General features: G+C 39.8%; 1 protein-coding gene and 1 long non-coding RNA gene across 7 annotated transcripts in view; one reads left to right on the plus strand and one right to left on the minus strand.

The window, feature by feature from the left end:
• The window catches only part of NHSL1 (NHS like 1), a 400,302-nt gene that overhangs the window by 69,011 nt on the left and 304,237 nt on the right, over positions 1 to 27,054 (minus strand). The window contains exon 1 of one of the 5 annotated variants that reach the window (XM_081528904.1): positions 5,552 to 5,641. The exons of 3 other annotated variants lie outside the window; for them this stretch is intronic. In XM_081528904.1, the coding sequence (XP_081385030.1) occupies positions 5,552 to 5,567 (16 nt within the window). In that variant the 5' untranslated portion in view covers positions 5,568 to 5,641. Of the gene's footprint in view, positions 1 to 5,551; positions 5,642 to 27,054 lie in introns of those variants that run through there. One more of the 5 variants, XM_081528900.1, reaches the window with a different exon arrangement.
• LOC145521076 (uncharacterized) lies at positions 3,739 to 25,516 on the plus strand. Of its 2 annotated transcripts, none has more exons than XR_014065079.1 (3): positions 3,739 to 3,839; positions 4,054 to 4,114; positions 24,127 to 25,516. It is a non-coding gene; the product is annotated as an uncharacterized LOC145521076 (long non-coding RNA). The 2 variants fall into 2 exon arrangements; XR_014065080.1 differs by lacking the exon at positions 24,127 to 25,516 and adding an exon at positions 4,760 to 6,225 and having other exon boundaries at positions 3,776 to 3,839.

Here is a 27,054-nt window from a genome sequence, read left to right on the forward strand (position 1 = left end):
CAGCGTCCCAGGGCACACCGTCCTCTCAGCATTATTCTGCGCTGCCTCTTAACTTCCTAAGTCCAAAGCTACCGGAAGGAAACACATAAACTATGGTATTTATTGTGTTAAATATTAAGTAGGGTTTGGGAAGAGCCTTTTAATTATAAAGATTTCCCCAGTGGTTTTCTCATCTTTTACTTTACAATCTGAGTGTGCTGTGCTGTGCTTAGTCGCTCAGTCACGTCCGACTCTTTGCGACCCCATGGACCGCAGCCCACAAGGCTCCTCTGTCCATGGGGATTCTTCAGGCAAGAATACTGGAGTAGGTTGCCATGACCATCTCCAGGGGATCTTCCCAACCCAGGCAACAAGCCCAGGTCTCATACATTGCAGGCGGATTCTTTACCATCTGAGCCACCAGGGAAGCCCCAATGATTGCCCTAAACCTATCAATTCCAGCTTTGATGCACACATTATCTTTCCTGCTGTCTAAAATTCTATCACCCGTCATTTAAAAAAAATTCTCAGTGGTCACCATGAACTTCTAACGAGTACCAACAGTCTTTTTCTCTCTCATCTTTCTAGTTATCTTTTTAATCATATACTACTAGTGATCCAGTGTGGAACTGTTTTTCATCAACACTGCAGACCACTATTTCCTTTCCTACACCTGACTGTTCCTTTTCTGGATTCTGACAAACTCTTAACAAGCTTCCAAGAGCCAGGTGTTAAATTTCTGCCCTATGCTATTTACTTATTCCCCCTTGAAACCTTAATGATTTTGCTGGTGTGAGGTAGGAGTCAGCAAATTATGGCTCTTGGGTCAAAGCCAGCTGGCCCCTTTATGCTGCTGCTGCTGCTAAGTCGCTTCAGTCGTGTCCAACTCTGTGCGACCCCATAGACGGCAGCCCACCAGGCTCCTCTGTCCCTGGGATTCTCTAGGCAAGAATACTGGAGTGGGTTGCCATTTCCTTCTCCAATGCATGAAAGTGAAAAGTGAAAGTGAATGGTTTTAAAAAATTAAAAAATAATATCTCATGACATGTGAAATTATAAGACTCAAATTTCAATGTCCAACAGTAAAGTTGTGACGGCACAACTATGCCCAGGCCTTCATCTATTGTATACTCTGCTCTCAGGCTACACACAACTGCAGAGTGGAATCGTGTGCCGAAGACTAATACATGCCCGAAAGCTGAATATATTTATTCTCTGAGAGGCTGACCTCTGGATGAAGCCACTGCCTTTAAACAGGCCCCTCAGTCTTCACCTTCATCTGCTGTCTTCTGCTGGTCTGCCCTCCAGCTCCATCTTAACCACCCTCTACTCAAATCTCATATTATCTCAAGCTGAATGCCTAATTTAAGCCAGTTTCCTTAAATCTGCTGCTTATCAAGAACTTTTTGATATCTATTAGGGATGACAGTCAATTTTTCAATGAACCAGAGAGGTACATTTAAACCCCACTTAAAATGAGAGAACAGAGATCTAGATGCTAATGCTGTTGAAGCTAACGTGAGACTCTGTGTGTCTTGATCCATCTCTAATTAGCACATACTAAGTTTTGCAAGGGGCTTCCCTGGTAGCTCAGCGGGTAAAGAATCCACCTGCAATGCAGGAAACCCCGGTTCAATTCCTGGGTCGAAAAGATCCCCTGGAGAAGGGATAGCCTACCCACTCCAGTATTCTTGGGCTTCCCTGGTAATTCATATGGTAAAGAATCTGCCTGCAATGAGGGAGACCTGGGTTAAAGATATCTTTAGTTAGTATGTTCAAGTTAATATATCTTACACAAAAGTCTTTATTAGATCTCGTAACTAATAAAAATATTTAAAACTAAAAATCTTCAGCTCATGCATTCAAGTTAATGTATCTTATATAAAAGATACAGAGAGACCATAAATAAAAATATTTAAGAGTAAAGCATTATACTCTAAAAATGCTGTCAAATATGACAAAGAAAAATATATTCTAACATCACTTGAATAATCCTGGCAGATTATCCTGGTCCAGATTTTTGAAATTCTTTACCACCACTATTACATTAAAATTGCCATCCTTATTTCTAAAATTCCAACAATTCTGCTTAATCTTTCAATGAAATGAAATCTTACTTTTAACCAACATTTAAATTTTTTGTTCTAGGGAGTCATCTGATCATTTCTACAGTTATCCTATTACTTCCCAAGAGCAGGTGTGTAACATACCAGCAAAGAGATAGAGGAATATTTTAAAAAGTAATACATATTCTAAACATTTTAATTGTAAATGTGCACTTATGTTCCACCAGTCAGAAAGTTTACATTGAGTACTTATTAGCTGCCTTGTGTTAGGCATCTGGGTTAAATGTGAATCCATCATGGGCACTGACTTTCTTAGGAAGGGCATAGTCCAGTGGGGACGGCACACCCAAACAGATAAAAATAATAAAATCATGAATAAGTACAGGGACAGAGATAAGACAATGCTGTTAACTGAAAAGATGACAAAGGGCATGCAGCTCATTTATTTTAAACTTATTTTTTTTATAAACTAGTTTTTTGTGTTTGAAAGTGAATGCATTTAGCTTTAGCCCCTATGTTGTGATCTGAAGTTTTAGGTCAGGAAACAATGTCACAGTTTTGAAGAATTCAAGCAAATCCAAACATATTTTTAGTTACTGGTAGCCATTTCCTGGGTTTCCCCAATGGCTCAGGGGTAAAGAATCCACCTGCAATGCAGGAGACACAGGAGGCACAGGTTCAATCCCTGGGTCGGGAAGACCCTCTAGAGAAGGAAATGGCAACCCACTCCAGTATTCTTGCCTGGGGAATTCCATGGACAGAGGAGCCTGGCAGGCTACAGTCCAAAGGGTTGCAAAGAGGCAGACACAACTGAGCAACTAAGCAATTAAATGCCACAAAGTATTACATACATTTGATGTATACAATATTATATTTAAACTTCTGTCCAAACTTCAGCCCACTCACCACCAAAAGTTTAGTTTTCATCACCATATAGTCAACCTCCTTTATCCATATTGCCCTCCCCCACTCCCACCCCTTCTGGTCACCACTACTCTGGTCTCTGCATCTGTGTGTTTATTTGGTCTATTTATTCAGATTCCACATATGACTGAAATTATATGGTATTTGTTTTTCTCCGACTTATTTCACATAGCATGATACCCTCCCAGTCCATCCATGTTGTCACCAATGGTAAGATGTCATCTTTTTGTATGGCTGAGTAGTATTCCATCTTATGTGTGTGTGATCTTTATCCAGTCATCTGCTGATGGGCATTTAATGGTGTTCGGAAAACTAGAGACCACATGACAAGAGTGAAACTAGACCGCTATCTCTCATCACATGCAAAACCAACTTAAAATGGATCAAAGACCTGAATGTAAGAAACCATAACACTTCCAGAAGAAACACAGGCAGTATGCCCTTTGACATCAGCTGTAGCAATCACTTTCTGGCTATGCCTCCTCATGACCTCATTTGGAAGACAAACAACTGTTAGGGAACAGAGGTGAGGAGGGGACCTGTTGGAAAAGCCTAGTCCTGGGAAACAAGGAGATCTGCAAAGGCCTCGGTGTAAATTTAGGGGAAATTAGTGTGGAGAAGAGTGGCAAAGGAGGTGGAGAGACAGGCAGGGGCCTGACCCTGAAGGGCCTTGCTTGTCATAAGGGGGTGGAATTCAGTGGGTGGGCTAGGGAGTCACTGAAGGAGTTGAAGAGAGGAAGTTGTATGGCCAGTGTGACATCGTAAAGACATCACAGGTGGAGGTGAAGAGTGCGCCTGAGTGGGCTGACTGGAGGCAGGGAGAGAAGGTAGCGGGGACCCAGTCCAGCAAATCACACCAACGGTGAGGAGGTCAGAACCATTTCTCATGGAGGGCTGTTTTTCTACAACACTCTTGGTCTTAGCGGCCCATCTTTAACAATGTGTATTATGTTTCAGGAACCATTATATACTTAATGTATAAAATTTTAAAAGTTAGACCTTAGTTATTAATAAATGACCCTGTTACCATTCATGCTTTCACTTGTAGTATACCTTAAAATATACCCTTATTCTTTTTATTAAGGACCAAAGATTGCACGTGTAAACCTAAAAGCTTAAGAGCAGAGCTGTCTAAGGACTCATAGGTAAGACCTCTATCCCCCTGGAGCCCGTCCCCTCTCCCACCCGTCTCCCCATATACACAAAGCTTCAGGCCCTCTTCAGTGCATTAAATGAAGCTAGGGCATTAAACGTGTTTATTTTGAATCCAGAACTTTCACAAACTTTGTTTAAAAGTATTTAGTAAAAGGGAACATTTTCAAATAATAAACACAGGAGTTATAAGCAGAAACAAGGCATGATTATGTCATATAATATATACACACATTTTGAATTAAACAAAATGAGTCCTGGATCAATTGAAAGTGGACTGTATAATCAATAAAGATCACCATGGTCTTGTAAGAGGGGAGGGGAGGGAAAGAAAATAAAACTCAGATGTAATGGAGTTCCAGTCAAAGCTCCAGAGTCTAAATGATAATGTAAGCATGTCTCAAAAGAATTTTAGCTCTTGCAAATAGAAAATATTTCAGCCTAGCCTTATCTATAAATGGTGTTTTTAATGACTGTTGATGTGTTTCACTCTTTTTTTTTAAATCAAACATCTGAAATAGAAGACCGTACATGACTAAGTTAATTTAAGTGTACTGATTATCTTTATGCATGGTTAAAATACTTGAAATACAATGTTTAAATCCACAGACACACCCATTCATTCTTCTGCTTTTCAGACTCATTGGACTGGAAATCATCACAGCAGAAGAGTATCCAATATAAGCCCACAGGCCTGTAGGATAAAATGTACACATTTAGTAGTAAGAGATTTGAGAAATTTATAAAAATAAACTAGTAACATAATCTCCTTAATAAACATTCATAATAACACTTTAGTTATAGACTTACAAAAAACTTAGGCCTGGCCTCTGTTTATTAAAGAACAAAGCTTCCCATATTTCAACTTTTGGAAGTGAGATATATGTTTCATGTTTTTATAAATACTTTCACATTGAGAGCAATTTTATACAGTCTGTAATTCTGGTCTATGAAAATAACAATCATTAGAAGCTGCAAAGCAAATTAATAACACAGGCAGATGAATTAATGCAATCAGTAAATATATAAATAAGAGTAAATTCAAAAACAGGGCAGTCAAATAAAATACAGTATGACCAGATAAAGCTGAATTTCAGGTAGACGAAATTTGACAATTAAGGGACTTTTAAAAAATGTACAGTTAAATTCATTTGTTAATACAATTGTAATTTATGATATTAAAAGATAGCCTTAAGTATTTCATACAACAGACAGAAAAATATACTTTATATTATTCAAAACAAATTGAACTGACTATAGGCTCTTGCTGTTTGGCATTTAATTGATTAAAAACTGAAAGAAGGGTTGGTCAGTTGTTGACTAAAGAACTGATCTCTTATTTTTCATATCAGGAATTTTTCTCACAAGTTACTACTCTTCATCTCTGTAGTCTAGATTTTAAACATGCACAACTTCTTTGATTTACTTGCCAGTTTTATATGCCATGACAGAAGAAATGCCAAGCACGAGGTCTATTAGAGCAACTGCACAGCACACACATCAGCCTGCCACCTCCCTAATCCAGCAGGCGCTCCTGGGACAATGCTATTACGTGGGCCACAATGTGATGAAACACTAAGTATAAACATCACCCATGGTGAATTCAAGTTAAACATTGTTGTTGACAAGTTACATTTTTCCAGTTTACAGGAAATGCTAGAGCTAGAGGAAAAAATGAAAACCTCACTCAGACTAAAAAGCTGAATGTTTACCTGGTCTGGCCTCTCTGCAATAAATTAATTAAATAAGAACAACAAAGAGAATGTGCCAGATTTATAGAGCTTTAAGGAACAACACAACCAGATGTATGATCCTGGATAGGATGCTAGTTTTTGGATAAACCAGATATGAAGAAAACCCTTTTAGGCAAACAGGGAAATTTGAATAAGCACTGTGTGTAATCTTACACATTTAACATTTGAATACTGTTAAACACATACACACACATACACACACATGCACGCGCACACACATTGTAGAGATGCTGTCCTGGAATGAAAATATTGATATGTGTCTGATGGTAGATGCTCATGAAGAGTTATTTAACTGTCTCATGAATCATGTTATTTCACAAAAATGCATTAAAAATCACCAATATTCTAGAGCCTCATTGGTACAACAGTCTTTTCTTTCTTCTGCTTCTGAATTAATCTTTAATGATGAATCATATGGCACGCTGAAAACAAGACAAATGGAAATCTCTCTTCTCATCAATATCTAGTTGGGGGAGTGGCTGGGAGTAGAAAGGGAAACCTTGAGAGATGATAATGTATCAATTCGTTAGAAGGAACTTGATCTGGCATCCACTTGGCCAGTTCATCCTAATGCTAGGAAATACCCCTTTCTCTACACGTGTTGAAGCTAAAGGCTTCAGCTATGGATCCTAGTTAATAATTTAATCTAAAACCACTGGTACCATCTGCTCAGTTAATTTCAGAGCGTCTGCTCTGACTGTGACTAGTTTAGTCATGTCACAGTGTGCATGTCACAAGTGTTGAACAAATGAAAGGCGAGGCGGACAGAAAGCATGCCGTGGAGAAAAGAAACCCCCATCAATGGTCTAAAACACAAAGGGAGCCCTGCTGACTGAGCATTCAAAGTTCAACCCTGCCTGAGGGGATGGGAGGATACACCTCTCTAATGCAGGGAATGAGACAGTCCAGAGGCTGTCCTGAGAATGATGGGCACAAGGTGGGGCAGACAGAGGAGAGCTTTGTAAAGGGAATGGGCCCTGAGATTGGAAACACAGATGTGTAGGGATACAGCAAGGGCAAACTGGAAAAGGGAGATGTAACAGGCAACTAGAAAGTTATAGCTGAAAAGGGCCCTAGAGAACATCCAATCCACTCCATTTATTTTATCAAATAAGCGACCTGATCACAGAGCTACCCAGCAGCTGAGTGGATTCTCCATCTTGTGCTCCAGATTTTAATACACCCCATATTGCTGCCTGCACTGCAGAGGGTTGATGGGGCGGGGTACCGACCATCCACACTCATTTCTCCCTCCATGCTTTTGTAATTCTTCCATGGGGATGCCAGATCCCTGACTTATCCACTTGGCAAGCTCCTATTCATTCCTTAGGGCTTCCCTGGTGGTTCAGAAATAAAGAATCCACCTGCCAATACAAGAGACATGGGTTCGATCCCTGGGTGGGTAAGATCCTCTGGAGAAGGAAATGGCAACCCACTCCAGTATTCTTGCCTGGGAAATCCCATGGACAGAGGAGCCCGGCAGGCTATAGTTTACGGGATCACAAAAGAGTCGGACACGACTTAGTGACTAAACAACAACAATAATTCACTTTTTAAGTTATAATTCAAGCATTAACCGTCCTTAAGAAGCATTCCTTAACAGCTTTCCTGTTTCAAAAATTGTGTCATTTTACTTGAAGGATAATTCCCTCCTAAGTGAACTGTGTCCGACACGCAGAAAGAGAATGAATAATTTCATGAACTACAAGCATTTTATACTTAGACCAATTATGTGCCACATGTTTTTTACTCCTAATCCATTCACCTGAGTGTCCTGATTCATCGAATTCATTTTACTCAGCCTGTATCAGGTATATAAAAGCTCATTTCAGGAGGGAAATTATATGAGTGGATATAACAACTAGTTCAACTGCAAAGTTAACACTTTACCTTTCCCAGTATAGTCATTTGAAACATATTTTCTGAATGTATATAAAGGGGCTAGCACATCTTAGAGAGTAATTTTCAATCACTTGGCAATTAAGATGTATTTTCTGACAAGGACCTACTGTACAGCACAGGGAACTCTGCTCAATGTTAGGTGGCAGGCTGGATGGGAGTTTGGGGAAGAATGGATACATGTGTATGTATGGTCAGTCCCTTTGCTGTCCACCTGAGACTATCATAGTGTTGCTAACTGGCTATAGTCCAACACAAAATAAAAAGTTTAATTAAAAAAAGATATATTTTCTGGGCTATTAAAATTTAATATAGTTAAATCCTTTTATAATAAAAATAACAGGGAAATAAAATTTCAAATTTGAAAAGAAAAATCAACACAAACTTTCTTCTAAACCTTCAAGGAAGAAAAAAATAAACCTCATCGTAGAATGAAAAGCCAACATATATGTGATGATCTTGGAAATATAAGAGAGTCATGTGATTAGCTAAGGTGCTTTATAGTTTGGGCTTTCTCGTATTTTTAAAATTGGATGATATTAAGGACCTGCTTGATTGGTGGTGTTACAAAACCTACAAAGAATCTACATTTGAGAAGAATTTTCTACCCAGAAAAAAAACTGAGAGCAAAGGATACTTCCTAATCAGGACTACCAGGGGAAAACTGACAAAATCAAGTTGAAGATTGCCACCTACAGGGGGATGCTGTCCACTCACTGAGACACTGGTGGAGGAAAGGATTTCTGCTGCTGTCTCTCAACAGAAAAGCTTGGGGAAAAGGGCTCTGGTTTAACACACCCCCTTTCAAGGTCACATCTCAAAAGAATGCTCTCATCTTCTTCCACCAAAGAAAGACCATACTCCATAATCTCCATGCCCTTTCTGAGCCTCAGTTTAAATGAAGTTGATCTCATGCCTCCAAGAAGATTTGTGAATATTCCTAAACTCCCTAGTATCTGCAACCAAGCCCAGATTAAGGAAGCACTCCTGTGCTAGAGAAGGCATTTCTGAATCAATAAGGGAGAAGCTACATGACATGTGAATAACTGGGACTAAGAAAAAAAGAGGCTCACATCAATCTACAACCAAAAGGTAAAATTTTATAACAAAGGAATCCAAAGGAGTGTTTTCCATTTGGAGAGAAGACGACTTGAAGTCATACTGTCTGTAAATACAAAAAATACATTATTTAGTTTTAAACGAACGAGGGAAAATCAGATTCATCACTGCCTAAGTTCTTCCCAAGTAATCATCAATAAGTAGGAAGAGTTAGAGAAAAGAATTACTTGAGCTTATTATTTTGCAAGCAGTGGGACAATCCTATGAACTGTTTAGCTTTTCTTCTATTTCCTGTGATTTCTTATATTGTTTCACATATGGTAAAGATGAAGGCTACAATTAATAAGCTGGTGTGATCAACTGCTTTTGTTAAGAGGCCAGCTGGTTCACATGCAAAATGATAATCAGACAAATTAAGACAGACTGCTTTGGTTTGCTGATGAACTGACAGCAATACTTATAGTTAAATGTCTCCAACTGTATCTGGTTTTCCAGTAATGGTACAAGTTGATCCAAGTAAGGATAATATTTATCTGATTCGTGTTAGGTTTTATTTTTTTTTTAAATTACACTGCCCTAAACCACTGAATAAACAGCAGCAGAATTCTTTGGAGAAACCACAGCTTCCCATTAACCATAAATGCTACAAAGATTTTATAATCATGCTAGAGGTATCCCAGCAGGAGCAAAGGAAAGTCAGCCTGGCATAAAAAGACATTCAGGCTTAGTCTAGAGACTACAGAATGTTTACTGAAGTTAGGCAGTCACAGACTTTTGACATGAATAAAACCTTTCTATAAACTCAATTTTTCATATATTGCCACTGATTTTTCTTTTCAATTCAGAGATAAATGTTAAATATATGTTAGCTGCTCAGTTGTGTCTGACTCTTTACAATCCCATGGACTGTAGCCCACCAGGCTCCTCCGTCCATGGAATTCTCTAGGCAAGAATACTGGAGTGGGTTGCCATTTCCTTCTCCAGGGGATCTTCCAAACCCAGGGATTGAACCTGGGTCTCCTGCATTGCAAGGCAGATTCTTTACCATCTGAGTCACCAGAGAAGTCCAAAAGTTAAATAAGTAAACAACAAATGACAGCAAGAGGCAAGAATAAAAACATTGATTATTGTACAGAGACAAATGTTCAGTATCTCTGCTGCTGCTGCTGCTACTGCTGCTAAGGCGCTCTAGTCGTGGCCGACTCTGTGCGACCCCATAGACAGCAGCCCACCAGGCTCCCCTGTCCCTGGGACTCTCCAGGCAAGAACACTGGAGTGGGTTGCCATTTCCTTCTCCAATGTGTGAAAGTGAAGTCACTCAGTCGTGTCCGACTCTCAGCGACCCCACGGACTGCAGCCTACCAGGCTCCTCCGTCCATGGGATTTTCCAGGCTAGATTCTATTAATCTATTATTTCCAAACCAAAGATTTCATGATGTAGACTTCTGAACTGACACTGTGGAAGTGTTTCCATGCTTGTGGGCATTCAGTTCAGTCAGTTCAGTCGCTCAGTCGTGTCTGACTCTTTGTGACCCCATGAACTGCAGCATGCCAGGCTTCCCTGTCCATCACCAACTCCCAGAGTCTACCCAAACCCATGTCCATTGAGTCAGTGATACCATCCAACCATCTCATCCTCTGTCATCCCCTTCTCCTCCTGCCCTCAATCTTTCCCAGCATCAGGGTCTTTTCAAATGAGTTAGCTCTTCGCATCAGGTGGCCAAAGTATTGGAGTTTCAGTGGTGCTCAAAGAGTATAAAACTGGAGACAGGTCGAAGGGAAGGGAGGTGACTGCTGTGCCCACATATTAGGCCCACAAAGAATCTGAGAAAAATCAATGATAATCAAAACAGTAATGCTACTACTAGGTAATAGCTGGCCACTGGTTTTGTAAAAAAAAAATGATATGTTTATTAGCTCCTTTGCATCAGCATCATGACAGTCTGAAATAGAAAGCAGAAAAAAAAATGAAATTCTTTACATCTTAGCAAATATAATAATATTAGGAAGGATTAAGGTCAACAATCTTATGTGCCTAACAATATTTTTAATATGCAGCCAAAAATATGAAGCAGGTAGGGATATTTCATAATTTGGTCTACTGCTTAGTGTGTGTGTGCATGTGAGCGCACACTGTATGCTTTTTTCACTAAAGAAAAAAAATAAAGGCATTATAGGAATTTGGTAATGAACACATGGGCAATCACTGTTTTCCTCAACCAGAATTATTTGGAGAGAAAATAAAACAGTTAAGTTCTTACAATCCAAATAGTTTTCCCAAATCTCTCTCAAGTTACACGTCAGTTCTCTGAAGACTCAGCTCCATCCATTTTTATCACTTCATCTGAAACACCTATCTCTCATATGAATGGCAGCCCATACATATCATTCTATGATTAAAACATGTTCAAATGAAGCTGCCACAATCAAATATCATTAGCGAATTGGATTTAATTAAGTATACATTTAGGCTATCGAGGGTGGTCCTAAACTGCACTTTTCAAGACTTGCCTTGATGTTCATGTACAATCACCTTCACCTTGACTTGAATTTAATTATTTTATTATAACTGCTTTCTGAGGAGAAGTACCAATTGCACTCAGCAATAGTGGAACCAACCAGACTCCAGACAATATATTATATTCATTATCAACTAAGCCCCTGAGCATCTCCAGAGAGCTAGTTTTAGTAGGACATTCCACGTTGAAATAGGATAAAATTCACTTCTTCACTCAGTAGCCTCCCCCTACCTCTTGTCAATACAATCAAGCCGCGCATCAACAAGGATAACTCTATATTCTGAACTTTCTAGCTTCACTCAAATTGTTTAACATCAACACTCCCCTCCCTGCCAAATGGCCTCTTCTTTCTGCAGCTGCTGCATGCCACAAATAGCTTCTTGTATAATTTGACTTAGAATGCACCCCAAACTAAACATGTTGAATGGCAACGTGAATGCTTCATTCAGAGAGTGCTAAAATGTGTAGAATGTCCTAAAAACATCGCAGTGGCAAAGGGATTCGTTTGGTAGTCTTGGGGCAGAGGACTGCTTTCCGCCATAAACCTGCAAATTCTCCTCAGTTCTGTGTAGCCGGCTTCGGAAGATTCCCATGGTGATCAAAGAAGGATGAATTTCCCTCAGCTTGCCCTGTCCACAAGGGCTTTCTCTAATGTTGCCTCCATTCCCCACAACAAATAAATTCTTTCTCACTTTCCTAAGTAAATGTACTTACTCTCAATCTATTCATGCTCTAGCATCAATTATCCATTCTTGGGTTAATTCAAATGGTTAAGTTTAATTTAATGTTCTGTGTATGCTGGGCTTCCGTTGTGCCTCAGCTGGTAAAGAGTCCCCCTGCAATGCAGGAGACCTGGGTTTGATCCCTGGGTTGGGAAGATCCCCTGGAGAAGGGAACGGCTACCCACTCCAGTATTCTGGCCTGGAGAATTCCACGGACTGTATAGTCCTTGGGGTCGCAAAGAGTCAGACACCACTGAGCGACTTTCACTGTCTGTGTATGCTACACATGGCAAGACCCCCCTCTGCCATTTTTGTAAGGTCCTGGGAGGCTGGGATGAAATTCACACAGATCTCTTTACACAGGGCCAACCTTGATGCCAGGCAAAGCCAGATGCTTGGGAACTCGATACAATGTGACAACACATAACATTCACAGGAAGTGAAGTGAAGTGAAGTGAAAGTTGAAAGTTGCTCAGAGTGTCTGACTCTTTGCTACCCCATGGACTATACAGTTATGGAATTCTCCAGGCCAGAATAATGCAGCAGGTAGCCTTTCCCTTCTCCAGGGGATCTTCCCAATCCAGGGATCAAACCCAGGTCTCCCGCATTGCAGGCAGATTCTTTACCAGCTGAGCCACAAGGGAACATCCATGGGCACATTTAAAAAGGGGCGGGGGGTAATCACTCATCTTTACCAAACAGGTGAGGGAGGGAAAGAGCCTGGAGAATTTTAAAAGCATTTGTCTATAGGGCCATAATTGTCTAAACTAAGAAAATTTCCCATTAAAGGTAGCTTGTAGCTACCTTTCTAAATTCTTAGAAAAGTACGACTTCCCAAAACTGAACCAGGAAGAAATAGAAAATCTCAACAGACCCATCACAAGCATGGAAATTGAAACTGTAATCAGAAATCTTCCAGCCAACAAAAGCCCAGGACCAGATGGATTCACAGCTGAATTCTACCAAAAATTTAGAGAAGAGCTAACACCTATCCTACTCAAACTCTTCCAGAAAATTGCAGAGGAAGGTAAACTTCCAAACTCATTCTATGAGGCCAGTCAGTTCAGTTCAGTCTCTCAGTCGTGTCCAACTCTTTGCAACCCCATGAACCGCAGCACACCAGGCTTCTCTGTCCATCACCAACTTCCGGAGTTTACCCAAACCCATGTCCATCGAGTCGGTGATGCCATCCAACCATCTCATCCTCTGTCGCCCCCTTCTCCTCCAGCCCCCAATCCTACCCAGCATTAGGGTCTTTTCCAATGAGTTAACCCTTCGCATGAGGTGGCCAAAGTATTGGAGTTTCAGCTTCAACATCAGACCTTCCAATGAACACCCAGGATTGATCTCCTTTAGGATGGATTGATTGGATCTCCTTGCAGTCCAAGGGACTCTCAAGAATCTTCTCCAACACCACAGTTCAAAAGCATCAATTCTTCGGCGCTCAGCTTTCTTCACCGCTTCGGCGCTCAGCTTTCTTCACCGTCCAACTCTCACATCCATACATGACCACTGGAAAAACCATAGCCTTGACTAGACGGACTTTTGTTGGCAAAGTAATGTCTCTGCTTTTAAATATGCTATCTAGGTTGGCAATAACCTTCCTTCCAAGGAGTAAGCGTCTTTTAATTTCATGGCTGCAGTCACCATCAGCAGTGATTCTGGAGCCCAAAAAAATAAAGTCTGACACTGTTTCCACTGTTTCCCCATCTATTTCCCATGAAGTGATGGGACCAGATGCCATGATCTTAGTTTTCTGAACGTTGAGCTTTAAGCCAACTTTTTCACTCTCCTCTTTCACCTTCATCAAGAGGCTCTTTAGTTCTTCTTCACTTTCTGCCATAAGGGTGGTGTCATCCGCATAATCTGAGGTTATTGATATTTCTCCCAGCAATCTTGATTCCAGCTTGTGTTTCTTCCAGCCCAGCGTTTCTCATGATGTACTCTGCATGTAAGTTAAATAAGCAGGGTGACAATATACAGCCTTGATGTACTCCTTTTCCTATTTGGAACCAGTCTGTTGTTCCATGTCCAGTTCTAACTGTTGCTTCCTGACCTGCATACAGGTTTCTCAAGAGACAGGTCAGATGGTCTGGTATTCCCATCTCTTTCAGAATTTTCCACAGTTTATTGTGATCCACACAGTCAAAGGCTTTGTCTATGAGGCCACCATCACCCTAATACCAAAAGCTGACAAAGATGCTACAAAAAAAGAAAACTACAGGCCAAAATCACTGATGAACAGAGATGCAGAAATCCTTAACAAAATCCTAGCAAACAGAATCCAACAACATATTAAAAAAATCATACATCATGACCAAGTGGGCTTTATCTCAGGGATGCAAGGATTCTTCAATATCCACAAATCAATCAATGTAATACACCACATAAACAAGTTGAAAAATAAAAACCATATGATTATTTCAATAGATGCAGAGAAAGCCTTTGACAAAATCCAACAGCCATTTATGATAAAAACCCTCCCAAAAGCAGGAATAGAAGGAACATAACTCAACCTAATAAAAGCTATATATAACAAACCCACGGCAAATATTATCCTAAATGGTGAAAAACTGAAAGCATTTCCCCTAAAATCAGGAACAAGACAAGGGTGCCCACTCTCACTACTACTGTTCAACATAGTTTTGGAAGTTTTGGCCACAGCAGTCAAGGCAGAAAAAGAAATAAAAGGAATCGAGGTTGGAAAAGAAGAAGTAAAACTCTCACTGTTTGCAGATGACATGATCCTCTACATAGAAAACCCTAAAGACTCCACCAGAAAATTACTAGAGCTAATCAACGAACATAAAATTAACACATAGAAATCCCTTGCATTCCTATACACTAACAACGAGAAAACAGAAAGAGAAATTAAGGAAACAATTCCATTCACCATCACAATGAAAAGAATAAAATACTTAGGAATATATCTACCTAAAGAAACAAAAGACCTATATATAGAAAGCTATAAAACACTGGTGAAAGAAATCAAAGAGGACACAAATAGATGGAGAAATATACCGTGTTCATGGATCAGAAGAATCAATATAGTGAAAATGAGTATATTACCAAAGCAATCTATAGATTCAATGTAATCCCTATCAAGCTTCCAATGGTATTCTTCAGAGAACTAGAACAAATAATTTCACAATTTGTATGGAAATACAAAAAAACCTCGAATAGCCAAAGCAATCTTGAGAAAGAAGAATGGAACTGGAGGAATCGACCTGCCTGACTTCAGGCTATACTACAAAGCCACAGTCATCAAGATAGTATGGTACTGGCACAAGGACAGAAATATAGATCAATGGAACAAAACAGAAAGCCCAGAGATAAATCCACGCACCTATGAACACCTTATCTTTGACAAAGGAGGCAAGAATATACAATGGAGAAAGACAATCTCTTTAACAAATGCTGGGAAAACTGATCAACCACTTGTAAAAGAATGAAACTAGAACACTTTCTAACACCATACACAAAAATAAACTCAAAATGGATTAAAGATCTAAATGTAAGATCAGAAACTATAAAACTCCTAGAGGGAAACATAGGCAAAACACCCTCCGACATAAACCACAGCAGGATCCTCTATGACCCACCTCCCAGAATATTGGAAATAAAAGCAAAAATAAACAAATGGGACCTAATTAAACTTAAAAGCTTTTGCACAACAAAGGAAACTATAAGCAAGGTGAAAAGACAGCCTTCGGAATGGGAGAAAATAATAGCAAATGAAGCAATGGACTAACAATCTCAAAAATATACAAGCAACTCCTGCAGCTCAATTCCAGAAAAATAAACGACCCAATCAAAAAGTGGGCCAAAGAACTAAACAGACACTTCTCCAAAGAAGACATACAGATGGCTAACAAACACATGAAAAGATGGTCAACATCACTCATTATTAGAGAAATGCAAATTAAAACCACAATGAGGTACCATTTCACACCCGTCAGAATGGCTGCTATCCAAAAGACTACAAGCAATAAATGCTGGAGAGGGTGTGAAGAAAAGGGAACCCTCTTACACTGTTGGTGGGAATGCAAACTAGTACAGCCACTATGGAGAACAGTGTGGCGATTCCTTAAAAAACTGGAAATAGAACTGCCATATGACCCAGCAATCCCACTGCTGGGCATACACACAGAGGAAACCAGAATTGAAAGAAACACGTGTACCCCAATGTTCATCGCAGCACTGTTTATAATAGCCAGGACATGGAAGCAACCTAGATGCCCATCAGCAGATGAATGGATAAGGAAGCTGTGGTACATATACACAATGGAGTATTACTCAGACATTAAAAAGAATACATTCGAATCAGTTCTAATGAGGTGGATGAAACTGGAGCCTGTTATACAGAGTGAAGTAAGCCAGAAAGAAAAACACCAATACAGTATACTAACACATATATATGGTATTTAGTCAATCAGTGAAGATAACCCTGTATGCTAGACATCAAAAGAGACACAGATAAATAGAACAGTATTATGGACCCTATGGGAGAGGGTGAGGGCGGGATGATATGGGAGAATGGCATGGAAGGATGTAAATTATCATATGTGAAACGAATCACCAGTCCAGGTCCAATGCATGATACAAGGTGCTCGGGGCTGGTGCACCAGGATGACCCGGAGGGATGGGATTGGAAGGGAGGTGGAAGGGGGGTTCTGGAAGGGGAAAACATGTACACCCATGGTGGATTCATGTCAACGTATGGCAAAACAAATTTAAAAAAATAAATAAATAAATAGATAAAGGTAGCTTGTAAATAAATACTAAACAAAAATTTCCACACAGATAATGGTCATTTTCACCTCATTTATACAAGTCATTTTTTGAAATGCTTCCCAGTGTGTTGAAATTGGAATTTATCTTCTTGAAGTGTGTGTGTGTGTGTGCATGGCACGCGTGCCCGTGCACTTAGTTGCTCAGTCCTGCCACACTATTTGCGGCTCCATGGGCTATAGCCCACCAGGCTCCCCTGTCCATGGACTTCTCCAGGCAAGAAGACTGGAGCGGGTAGCCATTTCCTTCTCCAGGGGATCTTCCCAACCAGGGGAATGAACCTGGGTCTTCTGCATTGCAGGCAGATTCTTTACTGTCTGAGCCACCAGGGCATACTGGCAACCAAATGATTGCTGGAGCTGATGGACAAAAGGAGAGGAGTTGAAGGAAAAAAGCTCCCTATTATTCACTCATGGAGACCTGTACTCTTCTTCCATGACACTACTACTTTGCTTTTGCGTAGTTATTTGTTTAGTGACTGTATGTCCCACTAGACACAGGATCTAGTCTGTAGAACAGAGGCCATGGCTCAGTGGGTCTGCAGGGTCGAGGTGTCAGGCACCAGATCTGATACACAGTAGGTATGTAATTAATATTATTTTATTAAAGGAATGAGTTACAGGAAGAAAATAAACAGTTTAAATAGCTCTAGAGAATTTAGCTTTATTCTATGGCATTAAAAAATAACTAATGTTAAAGTATCAGTATCAACAGAGAGCTTTAAACAAGAGACAAAAGTTTATTTGAAAAAACCACTTTACTCCTTTCCAACCCGGTCTCGTTTATTACAAACACTATATACCAAGCACTACTCTAGGCACCAGGGACATCAACAAGAAGAAAAAAAGAATTTTTTTTTTAAACAAAGTCTTCTTTGATCCTTTCACCTCCCTTTCACCCGACTCCCTTCTGGTTTGTCCATTCCATCATTGTGCTCATCTGTCTCCCCTATTAGGACTTTCTCTCCTTGAGGACAGGAACTAGGCTTTTATTGGCTTTGGAGATGCCAGTAAGTTTGGTGATCGTAAGGAATTCTATTGAAAGAAGACAGATATAAGAAAATGGTAATAAGACACATTTTAAAACAGAGGGTGACCTCTAATGGAAGCCAGGAGGAAATGATATCAGGGCAAACATGACAAAGCAAGATGACATGTGTGCTAGACCTTGATGGGCTTGCTACATAGAGAAGGATATGAAACACATTCCAACTAGACAAAAGAGCGTGAGCAAAGGCATATAGAAGAGAGGGACGCATCTGTGTGTTGGGAATGAGTCACATGGACAGCAGATGGTGGTGGCCCCAGTCAAACCCCTTGGCAGACTGTGCCGCACGTGAATATCTGGGAGCTGGAAACCACATTTCCCAGACTCCTGTACACCTGATCCTCTTGGTTTGAAAAACCTCTATACCTTAACTTGACTGAGGACTTGAGTCCACACTCCTGGGGCTTCAGCTAGTTCTGGTGCTAAGTCTGGCTGTTGAGGCATTTTGGTAGGAGTGGTAGCTGCAGTCTCAGCGCCCAGTACGTACTTCGGTGGAGATGGTAGGTGGGACCGGCGGCCCTCACTCTGCAGGTAAGGCACATGGCTGAGGCAGTGTGGTCTCGGAGTCCAAACCTGGGTGCCAGCTTTCTAACTGCAGCAGAGGTTAATGGCTCCCTTGGTAAGCTAGTTCTGAGCTGGTTTCTTGGGAATCATTTCTGGGAATTCAGCTTGAATCTGTTCCCCAAAACTTACCAATGATCTTTACACCCTGTTGAATCTTCCTCTGCATACATTTGTTATCTGAACCTGCCTGAGACAATCTGCTGGCCCTGCCAATGACACAGTGGGCTTCCCAGGGGTGGTGATGGGAATACGGCTGGAGGAATCTTGCCTGTTGAGTAAAGGGGTTAGACCTCATTCACTTAGTAATGATTGAACATCAAGAGTTTTCATATAAAACAGTGATTCTGTGTTTGAGAAAAATTTTAGAGATATAGAGAAATGAATTGAGAAAGTAGGCACATTCTATAAAACCAAGGTAAACTACTGTTGATGAAAGAAGGGAGAGAAGTAAGTAGTCTGTGCCCCTTATTATGTTAATGACTTCCCCCATGCCTAACTTTTGGCTGTATCCTAATGCTGCCTCCCTCTCTTAAATGCTAATTTATGCCAGGTAGGACACCAGCAATCTGGAGGGTGAGATAAAGCTATCCACTGACACATGTAAACCTCTAGTCTACCAATCTCCTTTCAATTTCATACTGTTGAGCAATTTTGAAAGACTATTTTAGTTCCTGATTACTTCTTACTTTGACAAACTGATTTTTTTCCCTAAGAGTGCCTTTTGTGTAAACTGTATGATTATGGGCTTCCCAGGTGGCACTAGTGGTAGAGAACCTGCCTCCCAATGCAGGAGACAGAAGAGACAGGGGTTTGATCCCTGAGTCAGGAAGATCCCCTGGAGAAGGGCATGGCAACCCACTCCAGTGTTCTTCCCTGGAGAATCCCATGGACAGAGGAGCCTGGCAGGGGTCCACAGGGTTGTAAAGAGTCAGACACGGCTGAAGTGACTTAGCAGGTATAAACTGTATGGCCATGATCAAAGTCCATAAATGATGAGCAACAGACATGTGAAAAGACGCTCAACATCACTAATTACTAGAGAAATGCAAACCCAAACTACAATGAGGTATTCTGATATCACACAGATCAGAATGGCCATCATCAAAAAGTCAACAAATAGTAAATGCTAGAGAGAGTGTGAAGGAAAAGGAACTCTTCTACACTGTTGGTGGGAATGTAAATTGGTACAGCCACTATGGAGAACAGTATGGAGCTTCCTTAAAAAACTAAAAATGGAGTTACTATATAATCCAGCAATCCCACTCCTGGGAATATATCCAGAGAAAACTCAAATCTGAAAAGATACAGGCAATAATAGTCACAGCAGCCCTATTTACAATAGCCAAGGAATGGAAGCAACCTAAATGTCCATCTACAGATGAATGGATAAAGAAGAGTTGAAATACTACTCGGCCATAAAAAAGAATAAATAATGTCATTTGCAGCAACATGGATGGACCTAGAGATTATTATACTAAGTGAAGTCACAGAAAGACAAATATCATATGATAATACTTATATAAGGAACCTAAAAAAATGATACAAATGAATATATTTGCAAGACAGAATCAGATTCATAGACTTAGAAAACAAACTTATGATTACCAAAGGGGATAGTGAGAGGATAGCAGGGGTGGGAGGAGAGATAAATTAGGATTGGGGATTAACATATACACACCACTATATATAAAACAGGTAAACCACAAGGACCTACTGTATAGAACAGGGAACTATACTCAATATCTTAGAATAATCTACACTGGAAAAAATAAAGCAATAATTCATGAAAAAAGACCATAAATGAAAAATAACATAGTCTCTGTATTTATTTTAAAATGCTGTCTTTTCCTCAATGTTAATTACATACAACTCTGAAATACTGCATCAATTCTGATAAAGAATACACAACAAAAGCTAGCCACAATCACTATTTAGGGGAACAAACATCCAATAATTGAAACCAGACTGCCAACACTTTGTTAAAGCACCTATGACGGTCATGCCAGAACATTTAGACTCAAACAGAATCCATTCACTATACTAAGCTAAAAGGCATTACTGAGAGACATTAAGGAACTTTCAGAATCTCCAGGTGGCCAGAGGATAAGTTTACACACCACACAGCTATTACCATGAAACACTGATGCTGTTACCACCTGCATCAGTGGCTGTGACTGGTCATGTACAAAACTGGAAGTCAAGTGTCCACATAAACGAATGCTGGAAGAGCAAGAAACCAGTGCTGCTGGGCTTGCCAGTAGATCCAAACAGCTTACACAGCTGCTGTCTACAATTCCTCCGTTTGCCATCCAAATTCAATGAGCCTGGGCGACAAGAGCCTGGGTCACATATCTGCAACTCTAGATACGAGGCATTCTGGTAAGTGAAGATGTTAGCTTAGCTAACGTGATAGAAGTCAGGCCACACAGGAAGTGAGATGGAGCTGAATGAGCCAGTGACAGAACCTGCTATAGGATGTCTGACCAAGTTCTTGAGCAAGAACAATGATTAAGAGGCTCCAAAATCAACTGGAATTTGTCACCTTTTATTTCTGTTTTTGATTCAAATCCAGATATATGGTTATTTATGTCTGAACTTCTTAAATCAGAAGCTGAGAAAGTTGGAGAATTTTTTTACACAAATTGCATCAGTGACCCACAAGTAGTATTCGACATGGTCACTCACTAAGTACATCAACTCAACGCAGCCTCAGATTGGTTTCTTTCTATAGATTGCCTTTTTGGAGAACTTAAAAAACTACAGTAGATTCTTTAAAAGACACACTCAAATTCACATTATATATAAAAATAATGGCAACAGAAGTGAGGATGGAAGGTTCAAAGGAATGATTTTCAAGAAACTGAATATTCCATACATTGTTGCAATCTGACTTCACATATTAAAAGACCAAGTTCAATAAACTCACTTTCCCAATTACCTTATGTAATTAAAACTGGGGAGAAAATGAGCAGAAACAAAGCTTAGAAAAGTTTATGTTTGGCCTTAATTCTCTACTATATCATAAATTCTCAGGAAGGAGATGGAATAATCTAGGCAATGATATAGAAACTTTGACACACATTCTCAAACATCACTGAAGGTTTAAACACTCCATAGGTGAGCATTTATTGAGAGAATATAATTTTTCTGAGCACACTGCACAAATAAGGCTTCTTTGAATGAGGCAAGGAAAAAATGCTTTACTATGTACATAGTAATTATCTTCAACAGTATTGTTTTCAAGGCATAATTTAATGGCAATACTAGAAAGCGAATCTTAAAAAAAAATTCTATTCTGTTGTCCAATTTTCCTTTTGATAAAATAAAGACCTCCAAAAAGTCTTATCAAGAAACAAATGACAATCAAATGGAATTTCTATGTACCTCATAACTCAAAATATTTACTTCCTCATAAACACCCTGATATTATAATAATAAAAGCATTAAATATTAATGTTCTTATTCAATTTTTTAAAAATCAGAGAAATGGCATCTTGGATGAAGAAAGTAATTTGCTGCCATCTCCATATATGAATTATTTAATTTTGCAGGGCGAGAATGACATGTGTACAAGATGTTTTTTTTAATCATCATGATACACAGTCCCCATCAGAAGAGCAGCAGGGAGCAGGGGAACTTTCGAAAATGATCTTTGAAAACAAGCACAGTGTTGTTGTCTGGTACCAGTTTTTCCTCGCACTTCAGAAAGGACACTTCTCCACACACAACCAAGGGTTTCTAACAGGATGTCTGGAGAAGGATCCAGAACACTTACATGGGCCATATTTCTTATTCCCTTCTATTTCAGGATTCAGAGAGGGTTGATTAGCAACTCTTTGCTTCATGTTTATATAATGAAATGTTCTATCTCATGTCAGAGCCCTCGCTGGCGGAATGAACAGAGAACACAGAGTGATGTTCACCAACCAGTTCTGCAAGGGTTAACCCATAACTAGCTGCAGTCATTGACCCACAGGGCACCCTGGGAGGAAATTAAGATGGTAATAGAGTGAGGCCCTCTGTGCTTTAGACAAGCAGGTCTCTTAGACAGATGCATATCTCAGGGAGAATTTAAAAGACTCCATATCTTTGCGTCTTCCCACACACAGAAAAGCACTAAAAATCATTCACTTGAGATATCAGATCTTTGTGATCAGCAGTAACCTTTTACCAAGACGTATGCTTGATTGCACATATTTTCTCACCAAAAATCATACATAAACTGGTTTCTACCCCTGCCTCTTCAGAACAGTTTCCTCAGAGCCACTGAGTGGCCATCTCCTGGGCTGTAGTCCTCAGTAAGACCCTGAATGACTCACAACTCTTGATGATGGGTGTTTTTCTTTCAGTGGATAAAAGAGCGTGAATGAGAAGTTGACCAGGTCCACCTAGAGTTCTAATTTTTGGGACAAGTACATGAGTACCAGATCTCTTTGACCACTGTATAGAGAACAGATTGTGTATGAGCAACAAGAAGTAGGAAGTTATTGTCATAAACTAGGCAAGAAACAATGCAGGCTTGAGCTCATGCTGAAAAATGAGAGAAATGTGTGGATTCAAAATATATTTAGGAGGTAGAACAGAAAGGTTAGTTAGATGTGGGACGGAAAGAAAGGGAGAGATCAATGACAATTCCAGGGTTTTTTGTTTGTTTGGTTTGGGGTATTTTTTTTAATAGAATTTGCCTGGGGGGACACTAGTGATGCCATTTGTTGAGACAGGGAACTCTGGAGGGGGAACGGTTGAAGGAGAAGGAAGTCAAAATATGCTTCATGGAAACCCTCAAGTGCAAAAGGAAGTCTCACACGGGCTATTGTATCCAAGTCTGAAGCTCAGAGGAGAGGGCAGGGTAGGAGATTAAAGACAACTTGGAAAACAACAAGGTCCTACTGTATAGCACAGGGAACTATATTCAATATTCATAAACCATAATGGAAAAGAATACAAAAAAGAATGCACATATATATATAACTGGATCATTCTGCTGCATAGCAGAAGGTAACACTACACTGTAAATCAAATATACTTGAATAAAATAAATTAAAGAAAAAACACACCCTTGGAAATGAGCATACAAAAGGTACTTAAAAAGCACTGAATGAGAACATTTGGGGAAAGGAAGTGGGTAGAGAAGAGGAAAGAGGATTGAACCCTAAAGCTCTTGGTTAGAAAGAGGAAGAAAGAGTCAAGAAGTGGTCAATGAAGTAGGTTTTTAAAATCTAAGAGAGGGAACTGTTTCAAGGGGTGGGTGGTGGGGGGAAAAAATAATAGCCAACTCCACAGACTGTGCTCCTAAGTGAGGCAAAGACAGAAATGTGAGCGCTGCACTTGCCATGGAGAAGCTGTGAGTGCCCCTGTGGAGGATGCACAGCACAGCAGAGGACCAGGAATGCAGACACATGAAAAACTATGAAGAAAAGGAGGGACAGTGAGGGGACTGGATGCCGACACAGACCACTGGTTTTATTAATTTGTTTATTAATATGTTTTGCTTTGAAGATAAGTAGAAAAATGGGCGGGCAGTGGGCATGGAGGGATATGTGAGGCCAAGAAAGTTTCAAAATCTGAAATACATCATTATAACATCCTTTTTCAGAAAATTTTTGGTTTATTTCTCATTAAGCTCTCTGGTTTGTTTCTGTGTCCACAGGTCACTGAAAAATCCTTTTCAGATTCACATTGCAAAACAAGATTCAACAATCGGGGTTAATGAATGACAATAATCTTTAGGCATAAAGGCAGGGAATTATTTTCTGAATTGATAAGTTTCATTAATGGAAAAAAGAAAAGGTCCCCATCCCCTCACCACACCCTTTCATGATCTCTTTGCATAACGTTTGCAACCACCACCTTCTCACCAAACAATGGCTGGACTCAGGTTCCGAGCATTCTTGAGAAGAATCACTCATTTGAGCAAAAAGTATCCAGCAAAAGCAATTAAAGGAAGTCTGTCCACAGTGCCTTGCAGCTCACCCAGCAATTTCTGTATTTAGGAGAAGAAACTATCAGTGAGGGAAGGGGAAGGCAGTGGATTAAAGGGAACTTTTTAAGGTAGAAAAGCTGGAGCAAAAGAGCTCAACAGCTCCAAGAATGGAAGACAGTGCCCTAAAATGGGAATTCTCGATTTCCTTGATTGGGAATTCTTGACATGGAACCATCATGAATAGGAAGTCCTGGAATAGAAGAATAATGGAGAGTATGAAACCTGAGAACGTTAAGAACAGGAAGCCCAAACCCATGTCTATGTTGTAGGTCTAGCCTAGTGCCAAATGGTAAGACTGTTGTGTATTATAAAGCACAGAATAGCCTTTAGGGAGACTAAATAAAAACAATAGCTAGAAATTAGCACTGCTTACTCTAAGCTGAGTATTCCCATACATGGTCTCATTTAACTCACCGATGCTAATCAGAGCCCTGAGGTGTCTGCGTTGCTGTTGAGGAGATGGAGACACAGTAAGGAGCAAAGTACTTTCCAAAGGCCCTACGTATGTCCAGTGGTGGCCCAAGGTTTAGAACCAGGTTCTAGAACCAGGCATGAGTTCTAATGAACCTGGTTAACCAGGCATGCCAGGGGGTATCTCCTAACTACTCACCATTACATAGGCGCTCTAGAGATGCCTATGGCAGGAAAAAAGCACTTAGGGAAGCAGAGAACCAAGTCCCACACAGATGCACACAAAGCCTGAGAACCGAAAGCTAAAATTAAGCATGAATTTTAAGTGCACTTTTTATCTGGTACAGAAAAGTGCACAAATGGTAAGTGAGCAGCTTACTAAATTGCCACAAAGTGGATGCCCGTGTAACAGAACCCAGATCAACTGGGAAAGTTGGACAACTGCATGTAAATCAATGAAGTTAGAACACACCCTCACGCCATGCACAAAAATAAACTCAAAATGGCTTAAAGACAAACATAAGACAAGACCCTGTAAAACTCCTACAAGAGAGCACAGGCAAAACACTCTCTGACATAAATCGTACCAGTGTTTTCTTAGGTCAGTCTGCCAAAGCAATAGAAATAAAAAAATAAAATAAACAAATGGGACCTAGTCAAACTTACAAGCTTTTGCACTTACAAACTTACAAGCTTTTCCCTTTTCAAGGAAACTATGAAAAAAAAAAAAAAGACAACCTACAGAATGGGAGAAAATATTTGAAAATGATGCGATAGACAAGGGCTTAATCTCCAAAATATATAAACAGCTCAAACAACTCAATAACAAAAAAACCCCAAACAACCCAATCAAAAAATAGGCAGAAGACTTTAATAGACATTTCTCTAAAGGCATACAGATGGCTAGTAGGCACATGAAAAGATGCTCAACAGCACTTATTATTAGAGAAAGGCAAATCAAAACTACAATGAGGTGTCACCTCACACTGGTCAGAATGGCCATCATTAAAAAGTCTACAAATAATCAATACTGGAGAAGGTGTGGAGAAAAGAGAACCTTCCTACATTATTGGTGGGAATGTAAGTTGGTGCAGCCACTATGGAAAACAGTGTGGAGGTTGCTCAGAAAAACTAAAAACAGAACTACCATATGATCCAGCAATCCTACTCTTCGGCATATATGGACTAAACTATAATTCAAAAAGATACATGCACCTCTATGTTCATAGCAGCACCATTCACAACAGTCAAAACATAGAAACAACCTAAATGTCCATCAACAGATGAATGGATAAAGAAGACCTGGAACTTATACGCAATGGAATACTACTCAGTCATTAAAAAGAACGAAATAATGCCATTTGCAGCAACATGGATGCAACTAGAGATTATCATATTAAGTGAAGTAAGTAAGAAAGAGAAAGACAAATACCATATGATATCACATATGTGGAATCTAAAATCTGGCAAAAATGAACCTATCTACAAAACAGAAACAGACTCACAGACATAGAGAACAGACTTGTGGTTGCCAAGGCGGAGCGGGGACAGGGAGGGAAAAACTGGGAGTGTGGGATTAGTGGAGATAAACTACTCTATACAGAATGGATAAACACCAAGGTCCTACTGTATAGCACAGAGACACAGGAAACTATATTCAACATCCTATGATAAACCATAATGAAAAAAAGAGCATCAGAGACATCTAAAATAATAATGATGAACAAATTCCAGTGGGCTTGTCATTTTCCTCCAATTTTTATTATAAGCCATTTCAATAACCATATACCTTCATACTTTTCCTGGAGTCAAGAACTTTTTATTCATTTTTTTGTTTAAAAATAAAAACATGTAAATTTACTAATTTTCCTCTGCATGCAGTTTTGGCTACAATTCATCAGTTCTGAAACTTAACTTCCTCTGAGTTACTACTCTCGAGTCTACTTATGTATTTAAATATTCTCATTTCCTTCTGTCTTTTAGCTGCAATACTAATGAATTTTAAATAATCTGACACAGGGTCTTAAGTAGAATAAAATCTATCTTGATAACACAAAACTTTGTCAATCTCGATCCTTTTTTGAAATCACTCCAGCATCTGCCCTGCTTCTTTACACTCAAAGATACACCTTAAAAAGGTAATATACCCTGTAATGTATAACATTAGCTTCTTTGTCTTGGCTT

The sequence above is a fragment of the Giraffa tippelskirchi genome, chromosome 9 (assembly GCF_054371585.1).
Source record: "Giraffa tippelskirchi isolate mGirTip1 chromosome 9, T2T-mGirTip1v1.2.pri, whole genome shotgun sequence".
In the NCBI taxonomy this organism is placed as follows: domain Eukaryota; kingdom Metazoa; phylum Chordata; class Mammalia; order Artiodactyla; family Giraffidae; genus Giraffa; species Giraffa tippelskirchi.